The following is a 16,373-nucleotide window of genomic DNA, read 5'->3' as shown; positions in this document are numbered from 1 at the left end:
AGCTAGTGGACACGACCATACAATGGCGAGAACGGCGGCTTCCTTAGCTGGTGTTGATCCAGGACGGACAATCGAGTCAGCCAGCCCGAAGAGGGATCATTATTCTGAGGACGCCGTCTCGGTAGTGCGGCATCTGAAGGTGGTGAAGGTCAGCCAGTCCTGTTTCTTACTAGTCAAACACTAGGGAGGCAATCCCGGCAATTGATCGTCGAGAATCGATGTACTGTAATCTGCAACCCTGCTGCAAGTTGGTCTGTTGAGGCCGATGAATGCCTGTCGTTGTGGAGCTGGCGCGCCCTTGTTCATTTCACCGCAACGTTGATACTCAGGGCACCCTGGGAGCACATGCCATTGGACCGTGGTTCGAGGTCGTTCGTCAGGGTCTCTTCAAGGCGTGGTTGACATGTGTCATGTCCGTGACATGCTTGGTGAAAAAAAAAACGTTAGACCTGATGTCTCACTTATTGGGTTGAGCATTTGAGACTTGAGACTCTTGACTCTTCAGATCCATGGCCTCGCTAGCCCCGGCAGAGATCTAGACTAGACAGATATCCAAAATCTCTGCTCCTTTCGAAGTAGGAAGGACCCAGTACGTGGTGGATGATTGGCGGAGGCTTTCAATTTCATGGGGCAGTTTCTGGTTTGGGTAGGAGTGGATCGCCGGTCGCTTGGTTCCTCTGGAAAATTCCCCGTCGGCAAATCAGAGGAACCTGGATGATACGGGAGGATGGTTGAAACATGGGACTCGAGGGGGGTGAATCCACGCAATTGATCGTATGAGCGGAGTTGGATTTGCCTGCTTTGCCTGAGATATACTACCCCCCGGTCACAAATAGGACGGCAACTCACCACCCTAAAGACACTAACATCGTGCCCACACCCATATGGCGATGAATGTGGTCCACATGTTTCCTCGGGCCTTGATCGCTACCGGAGCCGACGCCCACGCTATCCTCCTGGTAGGCAAAGAAAAAAAAAAAAAAAAAAACAAAACTCTCCTATGTTGAGGTTTGTTTCGCGGTGTATACCGCTGGGCCGGTTCTTCGTGGTGCCCAGCGCATCTAGTCCGCTCTTGAGATGCACTACCCACGAGGGACCATTCAGAACTCGTTCGTAGCTCTGCACTAGTCCCTGGTCGCTGAGTGGTACACTAGAATAGTCTGGGTCGCCCCCTCTGCCCCCTCCCCATGTTGACGCTAGGGAGAGAACGGATCCGCGTAGACTTTGCACCAGATTCCATCGATATTAGGGGAAGAGTTGAAAGAATCCCCGAGGGTATAATACCAGATGTTCTTCCCCAGTGATTTTCTCCCCATGATTCGCCTACGCCGCCATAATGACCGCCGATGATCGAAGTTTGGAGGTGAGGTCGGTGGCGGCTGTTTTTATGTCGGTGGCCTGTGTGGCTGTGATGCTGCGATGTTACGTGCGTGGATGGGTAGTGAAGGCGTTTGGCTGGGATGACGGAGCGATGGTTTTGGCGATGGTATATGCGCTCTGTGATTGTTTGGTGCAAGTGCAAGGGATTTGGCTAACACAGCAATAGTTGTTCCATGTCATGTTTTCGGCTTGCATGATCGGAGGGTCTCTGTATGGTACTGGGCGGAAATATGAGGTGCTTACGGCACATGAGCGGGTGACGGCCATGAAGGTATTTTAGCCAATATGATCCGTTGGTCCACTACATCTCGATGTCCTAACCGTGTCAAAAGTATTGGTGGCTCTGCGAAGTCGCATACTGTTTCGCCTCAATCGGGTGCAAGATCTCCGTCTGCATTTTCCTGATGCGCATCACTGTCAAGCGCACCCACATCTGGACCCTTTACATCGTCATGATCCTCACCGTGCTCGCGGGCTTGGTCTTCATGTTTTTGATGCTCCTGCAGTGCAAGCCCCTGCAGTATTTCTGGTTGAAAGTGGCCTTCGACCCGAGTATCGAAGGCCACTGCATGAACATGGATACTATCATCGCAATGACGTATGTGTACAGTGCTTTTGCAGCGGTGTGTGATTTCACGGTTGGTCTTCTGCCGATCTTTCTCGTCCGGAAACTCCACATGAAGCAGCAGACGAAGCTCGCCGTGGTGGGAATTTTGAGTATGGCTTGCATGTAGGTCGCCCTTTTATTTTCCCATGTCAACTACTCATTGGGAGTCCGCTAACTTGAATTGCGCAGCGCATCAGCAGCGGTCATTATTCGCATACCCTGGGTGCACACATTTGGGGACCCTGACTTTCTCTGTACGTTTCTGTTTGAAAAGAGATCGCCAGCGAAAAACTGACCATCCCTCGCTCAGACGCCACGGTAGAAATTGCCATATGGTCCAACATCGAAACCGGTCTGGGTATCACAGCCGGCAGCCTTGCCACCCTCCGTCCTCTGCTCCGGCACTGGCTCGGATCGCGCAACGACAGCAATTACCCCGCCCCTACCCTCCCACTCGCATCGAGAAAATACGGCGCCGGCTCGACACGGCCGTTCCCCCTGGGCTCGTTGGATGCCAGCGTCGAGCGCCGATTCCGCCCCGATAAGCTAGCGGTGACGGTGACTACCGTGCAGACGCAGCGCGATCCACACGACACGTGGAAATCCCCCTCCAGTCCGAATAGCAGCGAAGAGGGCTTGACATCGGAGCGATCACCAGGATACTATGATGGGGGGGGCGAGATGGGCTTGAGCATCCACCAGACGTTTGAAGTCACCCAGACGACGTCGCCCGGAAGAGGACCGGAGAGGAGGTTATCAGGGAGCACATATGATAACCACTTGTAAAAAAAAAAATTATGTAATGAATAGATTCCAACGAGGATATGAAATCATACTAGTAATACCTGCTGCGTGTTTCCTGAACCGAGGTTGTAAACAGCGGAAAGTTGAGTTGTTGTCCAGCATGCATCCAGGTTGGTCATGCTGTGTCAGATGCTCTTTCTGTTTCATTCACTCATGGCTGACTGGTTTCCCTGCTCACAGATGTCATAGATTGGGACGCTGTCAGTTCCACCTATAAAAGCATCATGCTTCGATATAATGCTCTATTGGATTCGTCCCATGCCTGTACATGGGAATGGTGCAGAACACGGACCCACTAAAGCTCCATATTAGACCGGCGGATCGTCTATCAGCTATTACCTATTCGAAGTGAGTCTAAAAATGGTTTTGTCCGCATCGAGATTCCCCGTGTGCTAGGGGCTTTGAGCCTTATCAAATATTCAATTCATGATGATGTTAGTCAGTAAAAAAAGTGTAGCGGCATATGTCCGTGTCATGAGCGTGTTTTGACAAAATAACCGGTCGTCACAGTGATCAGATGGGACTGGTCTACTTTTCTGCGGTCTTGCCTTTTTCTTGCAGCTCTGGACGGTCAGATAAAGGTGTTTCCTGCCAGAGCTATGCTCATGTTTCTCTTGACTGTGGCTTTCCTGGGGCTGTTATATCTGCTGCAGGATGCCGGGGGCTTTTAGCCTGCGGAATCGCCCCGGGTCTCGCTGTCGCGGAGCTTGACCACCAACTCGCAACCATCGACAAGTTCCCGGATCAGTATCCCGGGGTCGGCGGTGCGGCCGGAGGATCCCTGCGAGGAGGTGACCGGGGTGTACTGCTGCTCCTGACGCCATTCGCCCGCCCGAAAGCTCCACCACCGAGCCGCTGCGCTGGAGGAGAGCGACGAGTCCGCTTGTTAGGCACTTTGTCTGATGTTGGCTTCGATACGCTTCATGGAAATTTCCATGGCTGTGATGCGGTCCCGCAGGCTGGCCTTGTCTGCCAAGGCCCGCTACAGATCCAGGTGACCCTATAATAGATTTCCTCACATGAGAGGATCCTTGATAATAAAGAGATAGCTAAGTTAGCCAAGCAAGCTGTCCTGCAGGGGCTCGCGTTTGTGCCGGGTCACAGCCCCCCGCGGGAACAGTGTGACAGGATTAGGGAGGAGGGACTTATCCAGGTCCAGCTACGAAGCCGGCTGTGACTTGGAGTCGGGACTAAGTATAGGGCCCGGTGTGGAAGCATAATAGCAGTGGAGAGCAGCGTGGGAGAAGGAGGGGACCGGCTGGCAGACCAAGCGTCTTATCACAGCCCCGAACAAGTTCTGCTCTTGCAGCAACGATTTGATCTCCTGGGCCTGCCGGTGTAGGGCGTCGGGTCGCTTTCGGATCTCATCCTGCTGAGCCGTAGTCTTCTGCTCTATCTGCTTCTCATTTTGCTGCTAGCTGCGGGATCGCCAGGACGCCTCACCGTTAGCTTTACACTTCTCTGCCTGACTGGACGAATCTACTCCAACCAAGAAGTATCAAAGCACTAAAGACCAAGCATGAAGTTGATTCGCCAAATCCAAAATAACAATAATAAACTAATCACTCGCCCTGCCAATCCCTTAAGAGTCCTTTTTGAAAGCTTTCCAATGCCTTGATGAAGTGGATACGACTTTTCTGATATTCACCACCTGATGATGAAGTGGTCGTGGCCCTCATGACCAACCTTGATTGAAGTCGTTTGGCGATAGTATGTTTTTCGGTATTGGTACCAAGAGAAATATCACTTCATCTGGTTAATTTAAAGAACGTAGTTATAGATGCTGCATCCAAGCTGTCCAGAAAAAGGGATGATGATGACAAGATATCAGCTTGCTGTATAGAAGAATTGATATTACTCATGTTTCCAAAGACTTTGCCGAGGTAATTATAAAGACCTGGATGTAGATCTTCATTGCATACATACATACTTCCCCAATACCAATTGATCAAATCGAATGCATGATCGTATTGCAGAATATCATGCTGGCTGCCTGCTTGCATAGAACACCTAGAACAATCCTGATCTGGCCTTCCATGCACGTGGTATATATCTGTCTGCGCTACATACTGTGAGAGGGGAGATGGTCACCTGACTATGTCAGGTGATTTCGGATGGTTCTTTGCCTCATCTGTTTTCTTCATTTTCCCCTTCCTCCTTCCCTTTGGACCTCACCCCGTTTGACCCTTTCCTTCATCGTCAGATTGAGTTCCCCATCGAGTTAGCCTAATAAAAAGCCCCACTGGGGTAGTTGAAGTAGCTGAGTATCCTATTTGTGTCTGTCATTGTTGTGTCTTTCAATACGCAGGTACACACATACACACATGTATGCATGCGTAGACATTTATCTGATAGACCCTTGAACTTGAGTTTAATTTTGAGTGTGTTTCTATATTATATTTCATAGACAACGAGGGCTTGGTACAGAGTAGATGGTTCCAACTGATATAAAAAGATGGTATAATAAAAATGGAAACGCAGTACCCGAACCATGCATGTGCTTATAATTTAGTTTGAAGCGTCTTTGTTACTGTCTGCGGCTGTCTGTCTGCCTTATGTTATGCATGTGTTTGTTCACCCTGAAGCTGTGATTTTTTTTTTTGGTTTTTTTTTTTTTTTTTTACTGAATGTGAAGTACATAACTAGGCGAATAGTGTACAGTAGTTGGTCAGCGCAGTTCATGGTTCTGGGCGCCAGGGCTTGATTTATGTAACTGCTGGTCGATCATTGTCCTTCTTCTCCCCCGCAGTGATATATATATATATGTATTAATTTTAAATTACAGCAAGCATTCAAATTCCAAGTAATCAAAAATCCAGCATCAGCAACCCCAAAACAAGTAAATCTACATAAATGACAAACCAAAATGACATATCCATCGTGCAATCATAATACAGTCTTACTGATCCGGAGCAAACGAAAACTGAAGCATATCCCTACTGTCCAGCAGCAGGAAAGACTCGTAGCGTAAGCCCCTTTGGTAGACAGGGACCGAAGGCTGTTCCATATTCGCCGTGGCCTCTGCCCAGCCATCCCACAGCGCCCTCCAGTAACATGCCTCAGCAGCCTGGGTTAGATACCGCTCACGGAACGTCTTTACGTTGTTGTCGGCGATTTCTTGTGCCTTTTCGGGGTTCTGCAAGAGATGGTCCATCGCCTTTGGCAAGTCGGAGAAGTCTCTTTCGACTTCCACGTAGTTTTGGTGCGGCCCTGATGGTACGAGAAGGTAGTGGTGATGTTCAATATATTGAAGCTTGTGGGCAACGATGACTGAACGGCAGGCCTGGCGGTATTTGAGGGATGCGGAATATGCGCGTCCTGTTATCGGATATCAGTATATTCCTTATCATCAGAGAAGAAGGAGAAGAAGGAGAAGAAGGAGAAGAAGGAGAAGAAGAAGAGTGAAAAAAACATACCCTCGACATGTGCAATAAACATATACCGGCAATGTTCCTCCATCGGAAGAAAGTTTGCCTTCCGACTCCAATCCACCTCCTTCACATCGCCCCATACCTGATTCCGAGCAATATCCAGCAACGCACGACGCAACTTAGGCGCGAAGCTCAGTTTGCCCCGCCAGACAAGCTTTTTTTCCTTGTCCAGAAACGATCTCTCGGCCTCAGTAGTCTGGATCTTATCAATAGCCTGGGTATAGGGCCCGATGTCATTGCTCAAGTGGCCCCAAGACCAAAAGCCAAAATCCGGGATTAGCCACACCGACTCCTCAGAGGCCTTCCTCGAAAACACCCACACAGGATGGTCATTGGCATCCACATCGTCTACGCGGTCCTCCACAGAGAAGATAAACTCAATGTTGGGGGTGGTGGAGCGATCCGGCGAGGCAGCCAGAGCACGGTACATGGCGGAGAGAGTGGCGACGATTTTGCGCCGGTGGTCTTCACTCATGGTGCGAACGGCAACGACGTATAATTCCCCGTTGTGTATGATGGCGCGAGCCATGCCTTTTTCCAGAGGCGTTGCTTCGAGGTCGGCGTAGGACACGCCGCCTCGTTGCTTCCAGTATTCGCCGCCCCTGTACACGTCTTGGAAGAGGCCTGGGAATGAATGACTGCATTGGTCTTTGTTCAGGCTGAGGTTGCTGTTGTCGCGGTCATACTCGTACGTCCAGTTTGAGGAGGCAGCGTTCGAGGACGAATTTTGCGAGTCGAGGCATGTGAGGCAGTCTGCGCACTCGAAGGATGTCGATGTCTGGCATGTGCAATGGCCTGCTGGAATGAGCTGCGTGATTATAGGATGCACGTTGTCTCGGTCTGAGTTCATTCCATGCCACATTAGATATATAAATATGCCGCAGATGGCTATTAAAGCCGTCAGTAGTATACGTTGTTGTGAACATACGCGGCTGCTCGGGGGGATCATGACTATAGTCTATAAAGGTTGAAGTGTTAAATTCAGAGAAACAGCGACGAGAGAGGCAAAGAAAAAGGTGCAAGAAAGATAAAAGAAAAATGGTGAGCACACACTCCAAATCAGGAGTCCCCAGTGGTTTTTAAATCGGGAGCTAACTAGATGGCACTAAATGGGGGCTGAATTAGGCTGACTGGGGTGTGTGTTGATCTTTACCCACAAGTTGCAGTGGGGCAGTGAGGCAGTGGACCCTCGGCCAGCAAATAACTTATCAACCTCTACAATGTGATAGTTTGAAAGTCCAAGTTGGACACCGACAAAAACCAATGTCCCACAGACTTAACTCTGGAGTATAATCCATCGCTTCTGGTTATTCGGTCAGCCTACAGGCGAGTCGCCATAAATCCTTGCTTTCTTTGGTACAATGCTTGATATAACTTGGATAAAAGATAGACAGATAAAACAGGTGCACAAAAAATTCAGCCCACAGACGAATTCTCTATAAGCAAAGTTGCTTATTCACAAGAACCACATGTATACAAAAACAAACGAGTCCCAAACTCTTCAACAAACAATATCCCCTGACCGAGACAAGCAGCCAGCTTCTCGATACTATAACTTAACATCCGGTCACACGGTCAATCTTGATTAAGCATCCATCCTTCATCTCTTTCCGTCCACAGTGGGTGCAGGAGCCCTTGCTTCGGATGTCATCGTAGGCATCCTTCAGCTCCTGGCCCGTAGCAGAGCAACGGTCACCGCTAACAAAGATGCCACAAGTACCGCTGCACGTACCAGTGTCGGAATCACTACACAAGGAGTTAGACATGCTTGGCACGATGCCAGCCCCCGCGGGCAAAGAACAACAGACGGAAACTTACTCAAGATAGGCACTGTAAGTGTTGCCAGGAACAATCTTACGGTAGGCGTCGTCGCAGCTGGACCCCAGCCGCTCGCAGAAGGCAGAGCCCTTGCAATCAATGTCACCCTCAGTTCTGGTTTGCAGCAGATTCCTGGCAGTGAGCAGGTCCTCTTCCACTTCAGCAACGATGGACTTCTCGCCGTTGAAGAAGGAGACGGACGAGCGCTGGAAAAGCTGGCCAGGCATTGCCAGCGCAGAACCAGACATGAGGGCGGTGGCCGCAAAGATGATAGTGCTGAGCTGCATGTTGATGTTGGTGGGTGGAATTGGGTTTCTTGTATAAGAGAAGAATGAGGATCTTTGTTTGCAATGTGCTTTGATTTGGAGGATTGGATGGATGAGAGATGGAGGTGAGGGTTGGAGCCTTTTATATCTTGATTCTCAGCGACAAGGCATGAGTAGCACTTCCCTCTGGCCTCTGTATCTATCCGTCTGCAACTATTAGAGCTTCATCTTCATGATGTAAAGGCTGACATCGCCCCATTATTCGTTAGGGCCAATAGCTCATCACCTACACCCGAGTAGAACCGCTTTGCCAATCAGAAATTAAGAATAAAATAAATAATCAAATAAATATTGATAATAATATAAAAAAAGAACAGTGGGTTCGGCCCCTCTAAGCATGGTCCGACACCGTGTGGGACTGGGAGATCAAACCTTATGGAGCTACTTAGCCGGACACAATCCCCGTAGTTAACATGTCATCCAATTAGACAAAATGACGACACCTTGTGGGAACGTTACCCAACAGCTCGCTTACCCATAATCCACACTCCAGACTCCACATTGGGGGCCAGAGTCATGTCTGTGTTTAGTGTATTTGCGCACTGAGGGCAGTCTGCTACTCGGAACACACCGTCTGACTTGCAATCAGCCCTGCGATCAGGCATACTGACCCCGCTTTCCCGATTCAGAAGTGATCCTCTATGTATGGTAAAGGATCTACAGAGTAGTTCGGTGTTTTGTAAAGCTGTACAGATTACATATGGCCTTGAGGGAAGTGATTGCAGCAGAATGGGGCTGCGAAAAGTAAAAGAGGGGAGAGTCATTTGATGAAGATCTTCACCGCTGCAACCGTCAAGTAGCGTGGCAATAGCTTCTAAATTCTCAAGTAAGCGCTGTGCCAAGTAGCTGAATGCCTGTGTTTCATTCTCCAGATAGGTCGAGCCGTATTCATGGCTTTAGCGCGTCGATCGGCAGTGATATAAGCTATGTAAGTGCGCAGACACGCGGGCGTGCTCTGTATAACCTACTGGGCTGTGCCTCCGACGATCAGGTCCTTAGCTAGATTCCTGAGGAAAATCCAGTTAGCAGACACAACTATCTAGGTAGTCAATAGTACGGAGTACTAGTCAATCTTTGGACTAGTTATCAATTCATTATTATTATTATGCGATCTTCAACATTGCGATAGGGCATTTACTGCCCCGTGTCCCTGTGTCCGTCTTGTCTGGCTTTCTTCCCTCTATCCCCCCTTTTTATATGTTTATTTTATTTTTGAATTGAGATAGAGAGAGAAGAAGCATGTTCAACATACAACTGTCAAGCCGGCAAACACGACGTAGACCAACTAAACATGAGAATACCTGCGCTTCCTACACCTGGCTTGGTAAGAACCACATTAGTATTTCACATATGGAGTAGTTTATCTGCAATGAGTACCGGGCTTAATTGAATGGAATCATGTAACGTCAGACGCGGGATAGAGAAGGCTTGGAGCCCACTCTGGCTTCCCCTCGTGCCCACTGCTCTACCCAACTAGACTCCGAAGCCATAATCAGAATCCAAGCTGACAACCTCTAGTGATTACTGACCTCAGACAGTTGATATTGCACAGAGAGATAGCTAAATGAAATCACACTATATGCTAGAACGGACTCAATGACCAAGACCAATTGACGTCATGGTAAGACCCGATAAGGCTGCGAATTGGGGCCATTCGCAGATCCTGATCCATCTATGGAAGGAGTGTCTTCACAATCTTGTCGTCTATAAGATTTTGCAGTCCGGTGGGACTGTGGCCTCCAATCCTTCGACGATCTTTGTCCCTTAACCGAGTCTGCTGACGAGCCTCATCCCGAGATGGCAGTGATGGCTAAACCTATAGCTGATCCTGTTGTTGAATCGCCGATGGAACGGCACACTCCAGAATGGAGTTCTTGTGTGCCTGTGCTGAGCGCAGAATACATTCACTGCTCCGTACACCACAGTAGGGTCTAAATTTAGTAACGCTGATCACTTGGTCGTTTCGACCAATTGCTAGTAGATATCCAGTTCTTGTGTGTTGTGATGTTGCTTCGGTTTCACGTTCCCCTAGGATCGTACTTTTTGATCCGCCAGACATTGGGGCTGTGATTGCAATAGAGGATTTGGAATGATGGTAGCCAGCTTGGATAGAAATGCCTCATACAAGGTCCTAGGGTGGGCAGAATACATATAAAGTGGTCTGTCTAATTGTCTCAAGTCTATCAATTCAAACGCTTTCTCAACTGAGTTCTCTGCAATCTCTTCCCTACTCCAAGACCTTTCCATTGTCGCTACCGTTGTTTGGGCATTCCCTTGCCATCCCACTTGGCCAGAATCAACATGCAATCTCTTCCGAATAAGATGTTTCATTACCTGTCTCTCCTACTGTGTCTCGGCCTCTTCTTCAATTCCCAATTCCTAGCGTCTGCCTTCCCGCTGGCCCTAGATGGCGCCGACGCCATTAGCACCACACCTCCTGCGACCAGGGACATCGTCGCCAGGGGCAAGTACCCATCCGAGGAAGACATCAACTCCAAAATCGTCAACCCACCCAAGAGCAAGTCGCTCTTCTTCTCGAAGGTGGGCCACATCGAGGCCCTGAATCATTTCACGGACAAAGGGTACAAAATGCTGGATCATGTTTTCCCGGACCTTTCCTTCGAGGGAGATAAGAACGACGAGGAGTTCAGGACCTACGTCGATACAGCCAGCCGGGTCTTTGCGGAGCGCTCCTCTGGAGTGATCAACGTCGTCATGGGTCACGAAGATGCTTGCACCACATGGGCGCGGATCGAGTTTCCGGCGCTCAAGGAGAATTCTGACGTGGATGAGATCGTCAAGGTTCAGGATTCGGACCCCAACTCGAAGGAGACTATTTGGAAGAAGGGTGATCCTGTGAAGAGGCAGGGATTGCCTCCTTGGGATGGTGGCGAGTGCCTTAACTGGGACGATAAACCCCCGTTCTAATTGCTGGGTGGTGAAGTGGTGTCAGGATGCAGGGCTTAGTTAGGTTGATGGATGGTCCTTTGCGTTGAATTTGTACACAGTACGGAGTATACTCTCAGCCGCCTGAATGTCACTCATATCTTTTCTTCTATCCTCAAATTCTGCCGAGATAATTGAATAAGTGCGAGGGAGATGCTTGTCGGCGGCTAAAGTGTAGTCTGACTATCTCAACTAGCATATTCCATCAACACCGCGTCAAATACGACATAGTTCAATTGAAGAGACGGTAACTACAGTCAAGGTATCACCAGAGCTGACATAAAATGGATTAGTCTACAGCATGGGCCCTACCGCCGTATTATCTTAAAGGTGAACTCTGCTGCCAGGATAAAATCACGCCAATCTATAGTCCTGATAAGCCATGTATGATAAAGCAGAGGTGCGTATAAAGACAAGCAACGCAGAGGCGTATGTTCCAGCTACGGGTGTCGAGTGGAGAGGATATCGATACAGACTGCGTCTGACCACCAACGTGGGAAGGTCCAAATTTAGAGCTTGAGCGGGTCACAGCTCATTAGAGCTAATAGTCCATCAGACTAAAAGCTGGGCGGGTATGAGAAGTAAGAACCGATAGTTGAGTGGGTATGGCCCCAAAACTTATATAGTATCAATTAGTATAGTCAGGGTTTAGAGCCTATCGGATGATCCAAGCTGAGCAGAACTAAAGCAGGTGGCAAAGTGGGTCTTGAACTCCTCAGTTCAACGGCCTTGCCAAGAATGGAGCGCAGCGGGTAGGGAAGTAAGATCTGTCGTATGCGTCTAAAATACTCTTTATTACATTTAGGGCTTACAGCTGAGCAGGCATGGAAGAGCGTCATACGTTATTCCTAGTTATCTGCTGGGCTGTGTTTTTAGTTGATCCTCACCCCACCTTTAATCATGCCCAATGGGCTGTGAATAACTGATGCAGGCCCCCTGTTTGCTAGTGACGTAATGGGGCTCAGCAAACCGGCCAAGCATAAAGGAAGTCCATAGTCAGAACACATTGTTTTACCATCCTCCAGTTCATCGCCAAATTCATCTTCCTACTCCTATACAGTTTATCATCAAGCACATCATACAATCTAGACAATGGCAGAAGACCCAAAAGTTATATGGTCACCGGCGCCCGCGGAGCAACGCGCTCAATGGAAGTCAGCCTTGGAGGGCAGCACTCCCCATCCAGAACTGCCCGTCACGCTGGAACACATCTTGTGCCGAGCTATCCTCAGCAATGACTTTGACCTTGTCCGAGCCTGTGTTTCGAAAGAAGTAGAGCTCAACGGCTGGGTCCATGAGTCGGTTGGAATGCGCCTGTCTCTTGACCTGATGGAGATTCTCATGCCTGCAGGGCTTGACGTGAATTACAATCTCGGTCGGCAGGGATACTATATTACCATCGCAGTCCGGAAAAACGATCTCGGTCTTACCGAGTACCTCTTACAGCACGGGGCCGATGTGAACAAGCCGGGCGTGGTGTACCAGTTTCCGGCTATCGCACTGGCGGTCTCCAATGACAATGCCGAGATGGTGGAGCTGTTAATTCAACATGGCGCTCAGATTGATGGATCTGGCGCGTTAGGGATGGCGGCTGCACATGGCAAGTTGGAAATGCTAGACCTGCTACTGTTCAAATATGGGGTGGATATCAATGTTAATGATAATGACCGGAAGACTAATCATCTTCGGTTTATTATGAAGAATAAAGACTTCACGGCATTGCACGAGGCAGCCTTTGCAGGCCAGGCTGATGCTGTTACTTACTTGCTGAAGCATGGGGCCAATGCGGAACTGGAGGCTGAGGGACGGACGCCTGCCATGGTAGCTCGGGACCGAGGACACTGGGAGGTGGTGAAATTATTGGAGAAATAGTCAAGATCTGGATTTTTTTTTGTTTGCGGAGGACCCCAGCAGGTGCGGATTCGGGGCGGACGGGTTCGGAGCGGATCGATGTGGGGAAGGGCGAACCCACGGGTCCTGGCGAGATCTACTCGGTTTAAATTCCCTAGATTTTATTTACAGGACTGATCAACTGTGCTCTGATATATATACATAATTTCAGCATTGTGGTTTCACATTGCGCACCCGCGTTAACCTGCGACTAAGCATCTGTTTGAACAAGAACCCGATCGCTAAAAAGACAAATGCGGTAGAAATCCAATACCACATTGCAAGAGAGACCGGCTGTTCTCGCGGGAAAGATAATCGCTCGCCGAGGATATTTGAGTATCCCAGAACTTCGTTTTGAGAGTCCAGCGCAGCCAACCGGAAGTAAGGGGCCGGCATGTCCTCTGGAATGGGAATCTTGGTCTCGAATCCACGTTTCTCAACCAGGGCTCGAGGCTGGAACTCCACCTGTTCCAAACTCCGGCCGTCTCCCACATCCAGACGCCAATGAGATACCTCCGTCGCGCCATTCCAGCTAACAAAGACACTGCCCTGAGATACTTCTGCGCTCGGCCCTTCGAGAGGGCGTCCTACCCAAGAGCCCTTGAATACACGGTATGACACGACACGTCCAAAGGTAAAATATGCGGAAGCGCCAAAATGCACGTCGCATAGGAGCGTTCCGTCAGGGTCGAATTCAGTAAAGGCAGCACTGTGGCCCCAGCCCACGAATATATTGCCACTGCCGTCCAGCACTTGCACGTTCCCCTGCGAGAGCGTTTTCATTTCCTGGGGGTGGTAGTACGCTCGACGCAGTTGGACCTGGCGGGTCGGTATGTCCAATTCGACGACCATGGCACGGCTCTGAGCCGTGAGGTCATCGTTGGAGCTGGCGGCATTGTCGAGGAAAGTCAGGATTTTGTCCCCGTGCCACCGCGCATCATGCTGCCAGGAGAAGTTGGTGGCTGCTCCGTCTGACTGATCAGTGAATTCATTGAGTTTACCACCTAGCGTCCACAGGACGGCGCCGCTGGTACCGTCAATTTGGCTGATGGTGTGAGTGTGTCGTGCAGAGACGAGATAGTTGCCCTGGGGATCCTTATCGATGCTGTTGATGTGGAAGAAATCAAAGGCGGAATCCGGCTCCGCACCGCGTTCCTTACGCTCTTCGAACGTACTGTCAACTGGGAAATGATGGGACGCATGCCATTCGAAAATTAAATCCCCCGTGGCGATGTCAATCTCCTGGAAGAGACTGTCATAGATCCAGCCAGACTCAGGGCCGCCGATTGGCCTCAAGTCCGCAGTGACCGCCTGATAGATGGTCACAAGGGCAGTATCATCCTTGGAGATTTGGAACTCATGCAAATCCCCGTCGAGGACACCAGCTGGTTTGATCTCGAACTGCTTTGTGTATGACTGATCTAGCTATTTGCAAATTAACGGTTATTCATCCATTCTTCTACGATTTTGGGGGTAAAAAAAAAAAAAAAAAAAAAAGAAAGAAAAATAGACATACCATATACCAAGTACCTCGTCCACGCCCATCAACTTCCTCCCCTTCCCAGTAAGTAAGATACTCCTGCCCTCTATACCGCTGAACCTTAAAGTCCTGCGTAACATTCAGATTATGCTTCATCCAGACCAAATCCCCCCGTGCGTCCATAATCATCGGCCCGGGATGAGGAATGGAATGTCCCCGCGGGGCAATAAAAGTAAGGCCCGGATTACACCCCGAACCATACTGCGATATCTCCACTACAGGAGACGTATAACGGAACGAGACATACGTCCTCGAGGGACTGAACCCGTGCAACCCCAGATCATACCAACTCAAGTCCCCGCGGAAGCGAAACCTCAGGATCTGGGGAACGACGAAAGTGTACAAGAGGTAGAACAGGCTCGCGACCGCGAAGAAGACGGCCAGCTGCCGGACCGGCATTCTTGCATCGAGAGGTTCTTCTTTTTAGACTGGCACAAATGTTTGACTTCGAACGGAGTGCGAGCTGGGGGGGGGAATCAAAGATGTGGAAATCCATCCCTACCTATAACTGCTCCATGCCTAGTGACCAACCTGCAACCTAAAAGCAACCTATACTGCATAGCGTACGGAGTATGTTTTTTTCTTTGCCGTGGCCTCCGATTGGCCATCGTGTCTGCATTTTCTTGGCCGTTCCTGAATCTACGCACTCTCGGAGCATTTCCATCAATATTTATACCACGAAACGCGCGCACAAGACATTCCTGAGATGGGTTATGAATATGCTGGAGAATACCAAGACAATGGGTTGGTTCGCAGACATATTTTTATTTTTTATATATTTATTTACTTTTTATTTTTATTTTTATTTATTTATTTTTTTTTTTCAGTACTGTGAAGCGGGGTTTCACAGCATGGGCCTGGAAGTTTGTATATTGGATTGGTCTAAAGGTACTTAGTTGATCCTGGTAGTATAGTATAGTAAATACACAGCCCCTGGAATCATGTATTGCGCTGGAATCCCAGAGTTAACCTGTTCCTGGCTCTCCTACGAAAAACATTTCGTAGTAGCCAACTAACTGATAGTAACTACATAGTCGATCTCTTCTCGCTTTGGAACTCCCCACGGAAGGCGGTCAGGTCGGGTCTACTGCGGAGTACATATCAATGAAGATCATGAACATGAATGGCCCAGGAACTATCTAACTGGTTATCACAGAACCAGGGGACTCGAGGGAGCCCAGATGGTCGCCACACGATGGCCGCCCCACCTTGCGGACCGAGGAGGGAGAGGAATGCCCACGATAGGTTCGCTTCACTTGTTTCACTTTTTGCCATCGCACCAGGTTCCCCTAATCAAGTCAAACAGATCCGGCATCCGGGTGTCTGCTAGATTTTTGGCTGATGCAAATGCAGGCACCGAGGGAGGATGACTACCTCGGTCTGCGGCAGGAAAACACGTTTTGCAGATGGATCGAGCTGAGTGGCCAGGACGAGAATATACAAAACCCCATATAGAGTTCATAGAACCAAAGGATCAATCAAATCATGATTAGTATCACGTCCATGTCCCCCACACCCACAGTCTCTCCTCCCCAAACCCTTCCCCTCCGTCTCTCCCTCAAAGGACCTCTTTTTGAAATCCCCATGATACCTGTCCAACCCTTGACCGGTGATGAGAAATACGTAGTGAG

At 49.3% G+C, this 16,373-nt stretch overlaps 7 protein-coding genes across 7 annotated transcripts; 3 read left to right on the top strand and 4 right to left on the bottom strand.

The window, feature by feature from the left end:
* Positions 1-965: 965 nt before the first annotated feature.
* Positions 966-2,783, top strand: BDW47DRAFT_113234 (putative integral membrane protein). Its single transcript, XM_024814358.1, has 5 exons — positions 966-1,486; positions 1,547-1,651; positions 1,713-2,110; positions 2,177-2,241; positions 2,298-2,783. The coding sequence occupies exons 1-5, from the start codon at positions 1,337-1,339 to the stop codon at positions 2,771-2,773; spliced, it is 1,194 nt and encodes a 397-aa protein (XP_024667890.1). The 5' UTR covers positions 966-1,336; the 3' UTR covers positions 2,774-2,783.
* Positions 2,784-3,458: 675 nt separating this feature from the next.
* On the bottom strand, positions 3,459-3,728 carry BDW47DRAFT_129566 (uncharacterized protein; the record flags this gene model as incomplete). The annotated part of the gene is made up of 2 exons (XM_024817010.1): positions 3,459-3,646; positions 3,710-3,728. The coding sequence occupies 2 exons, from the start codon at positions 3,726-3,728 to the stop codon at positions 3,459-3,461; spliced, it is 207 nt and encodes a 68-aa protein (XP_024667889.1).
* Positions 3,729-5,526: 1,798 nt separating this feature from the next.
* Positions 5,527-7,237, bottom strand: BDW47DRAFT_113232 (glycosyl transferase family 90-domain-containing protein). The gene is made up of 2 exons (XM_024814357.1): positions 6,208-7,237; positions 5,527-6,109 (listed from the first exon to the last, which is right to left on the bottom strand). The coding sequence occupies exons 1-2, from the start codon at positions 7,169-7,171 to the stop codon at positions 5,691-5,693; spliced, it is 1,383 nt and encodes a 460-aa protein (XP_024667888.1). The 5' UTR covers positions 7,172-7,237; the 3' UTR covers positions 5,527-5,690.
* A 380-nt stretch (positions 7,238-7,617) lies between these two features.
* BDW47DRAFT_113231 (uncharacterized protein) lies at positions 7,618-8,484 on the bottom strand. Its single transcript, XM_024814356.1, has 2 exons — positions 8,041-8,484; positions 7,618-7,968 (listed from the first exon to the last, which is right to left on the bottom strand). Exons 1-2 carry the CDS (start codon positions 8,325-8,327, stop codon positions 7,779-7,781), a joined length of 477 nt encoding a protein of 158 aa, XP_024667887.1. The 5' UTR covers positions 8,328-8,484; the 3' UTR covers positions 7,618-7,778.
* Positions 8,485-10,539: 2,055 nt separating this feature from the next.
* On the top strand, positions 10,540-11,407 carry BDW47DRAFT_113230 (uncharacterized protein). The gene has a single exon (XM_024814355.1). The coding sequence runs from the start codon at positions 10,668-10,670 to the stop codon at positions 11,292-11,294; it is 627 nt and encodes a 208-aa protein (XP_024667886.1). The 5' UTR covers positions 10,540-10,667; the 3' UTR covers positions 11,295-11,407.
* An 843-nt stretch (positions 11,408-12,250) lies between these two features.
* BDW47DRAFT_113229 (ankyrin repeat domain-containing protein) lies at positions 12,251-13,569 on the top strand. The gene has a single exon (XM_024814354.1). It carries the CDS (start codon positions 12,405-12,407, stop codon positions 13,182-13,184), a length of 780 nt encoding a protein of 259 aa, XP_024667885.1. The 5' UTR covers positions 12,251-12,404; the 3' UTR covers positions 13,185-13,569.
* BDW47DRAFT_86033 (arylsulfotransferase family protein) lies at positions 13,278-15,182 on the bottom strand. Its single transcript, XM_024820070.1, has 2 exons — positions 14,719-15,182; positions 13,278-14,627 (listed from the first exon to the last, which is right to left on the bottom strand). The coding sequence occupies exons 1-2, from the start codon at positions 15,139-15,141 to the stop codon at positions 13,371-13,373; spliced, it is 1,680 nt and encodes a 559-aa protein (XP_024667884.1). The 5' UTR covers positions 15,142-15,182; the 3' UTR covers positions 13,278-13,370.
* Between the last annotated feature and the right edge of the window lie 1,191 nt (positions 15,183-16,373).

Source organism: Aspergillus candidus (genome assembly GCF_002847045.1).
Source record: "Aspergillus candidus strain CBS 102.13 unplaced genomic scaffold BDW47scaffold_76, whole genome shotgun sequence".
Taxonomy (NCBI): Eukaryota; Fungi; Ascomycota; class Eurotiomycetes; order Eurotiales; family Aspergillaceae; genus Aspergillus; species Aspergillus candidus.
The sequence above is the reverse complement of the archived record's forward strand: the minus strand, read 5'-3'. Positions and strand labels throughout refer to the sequence as shown.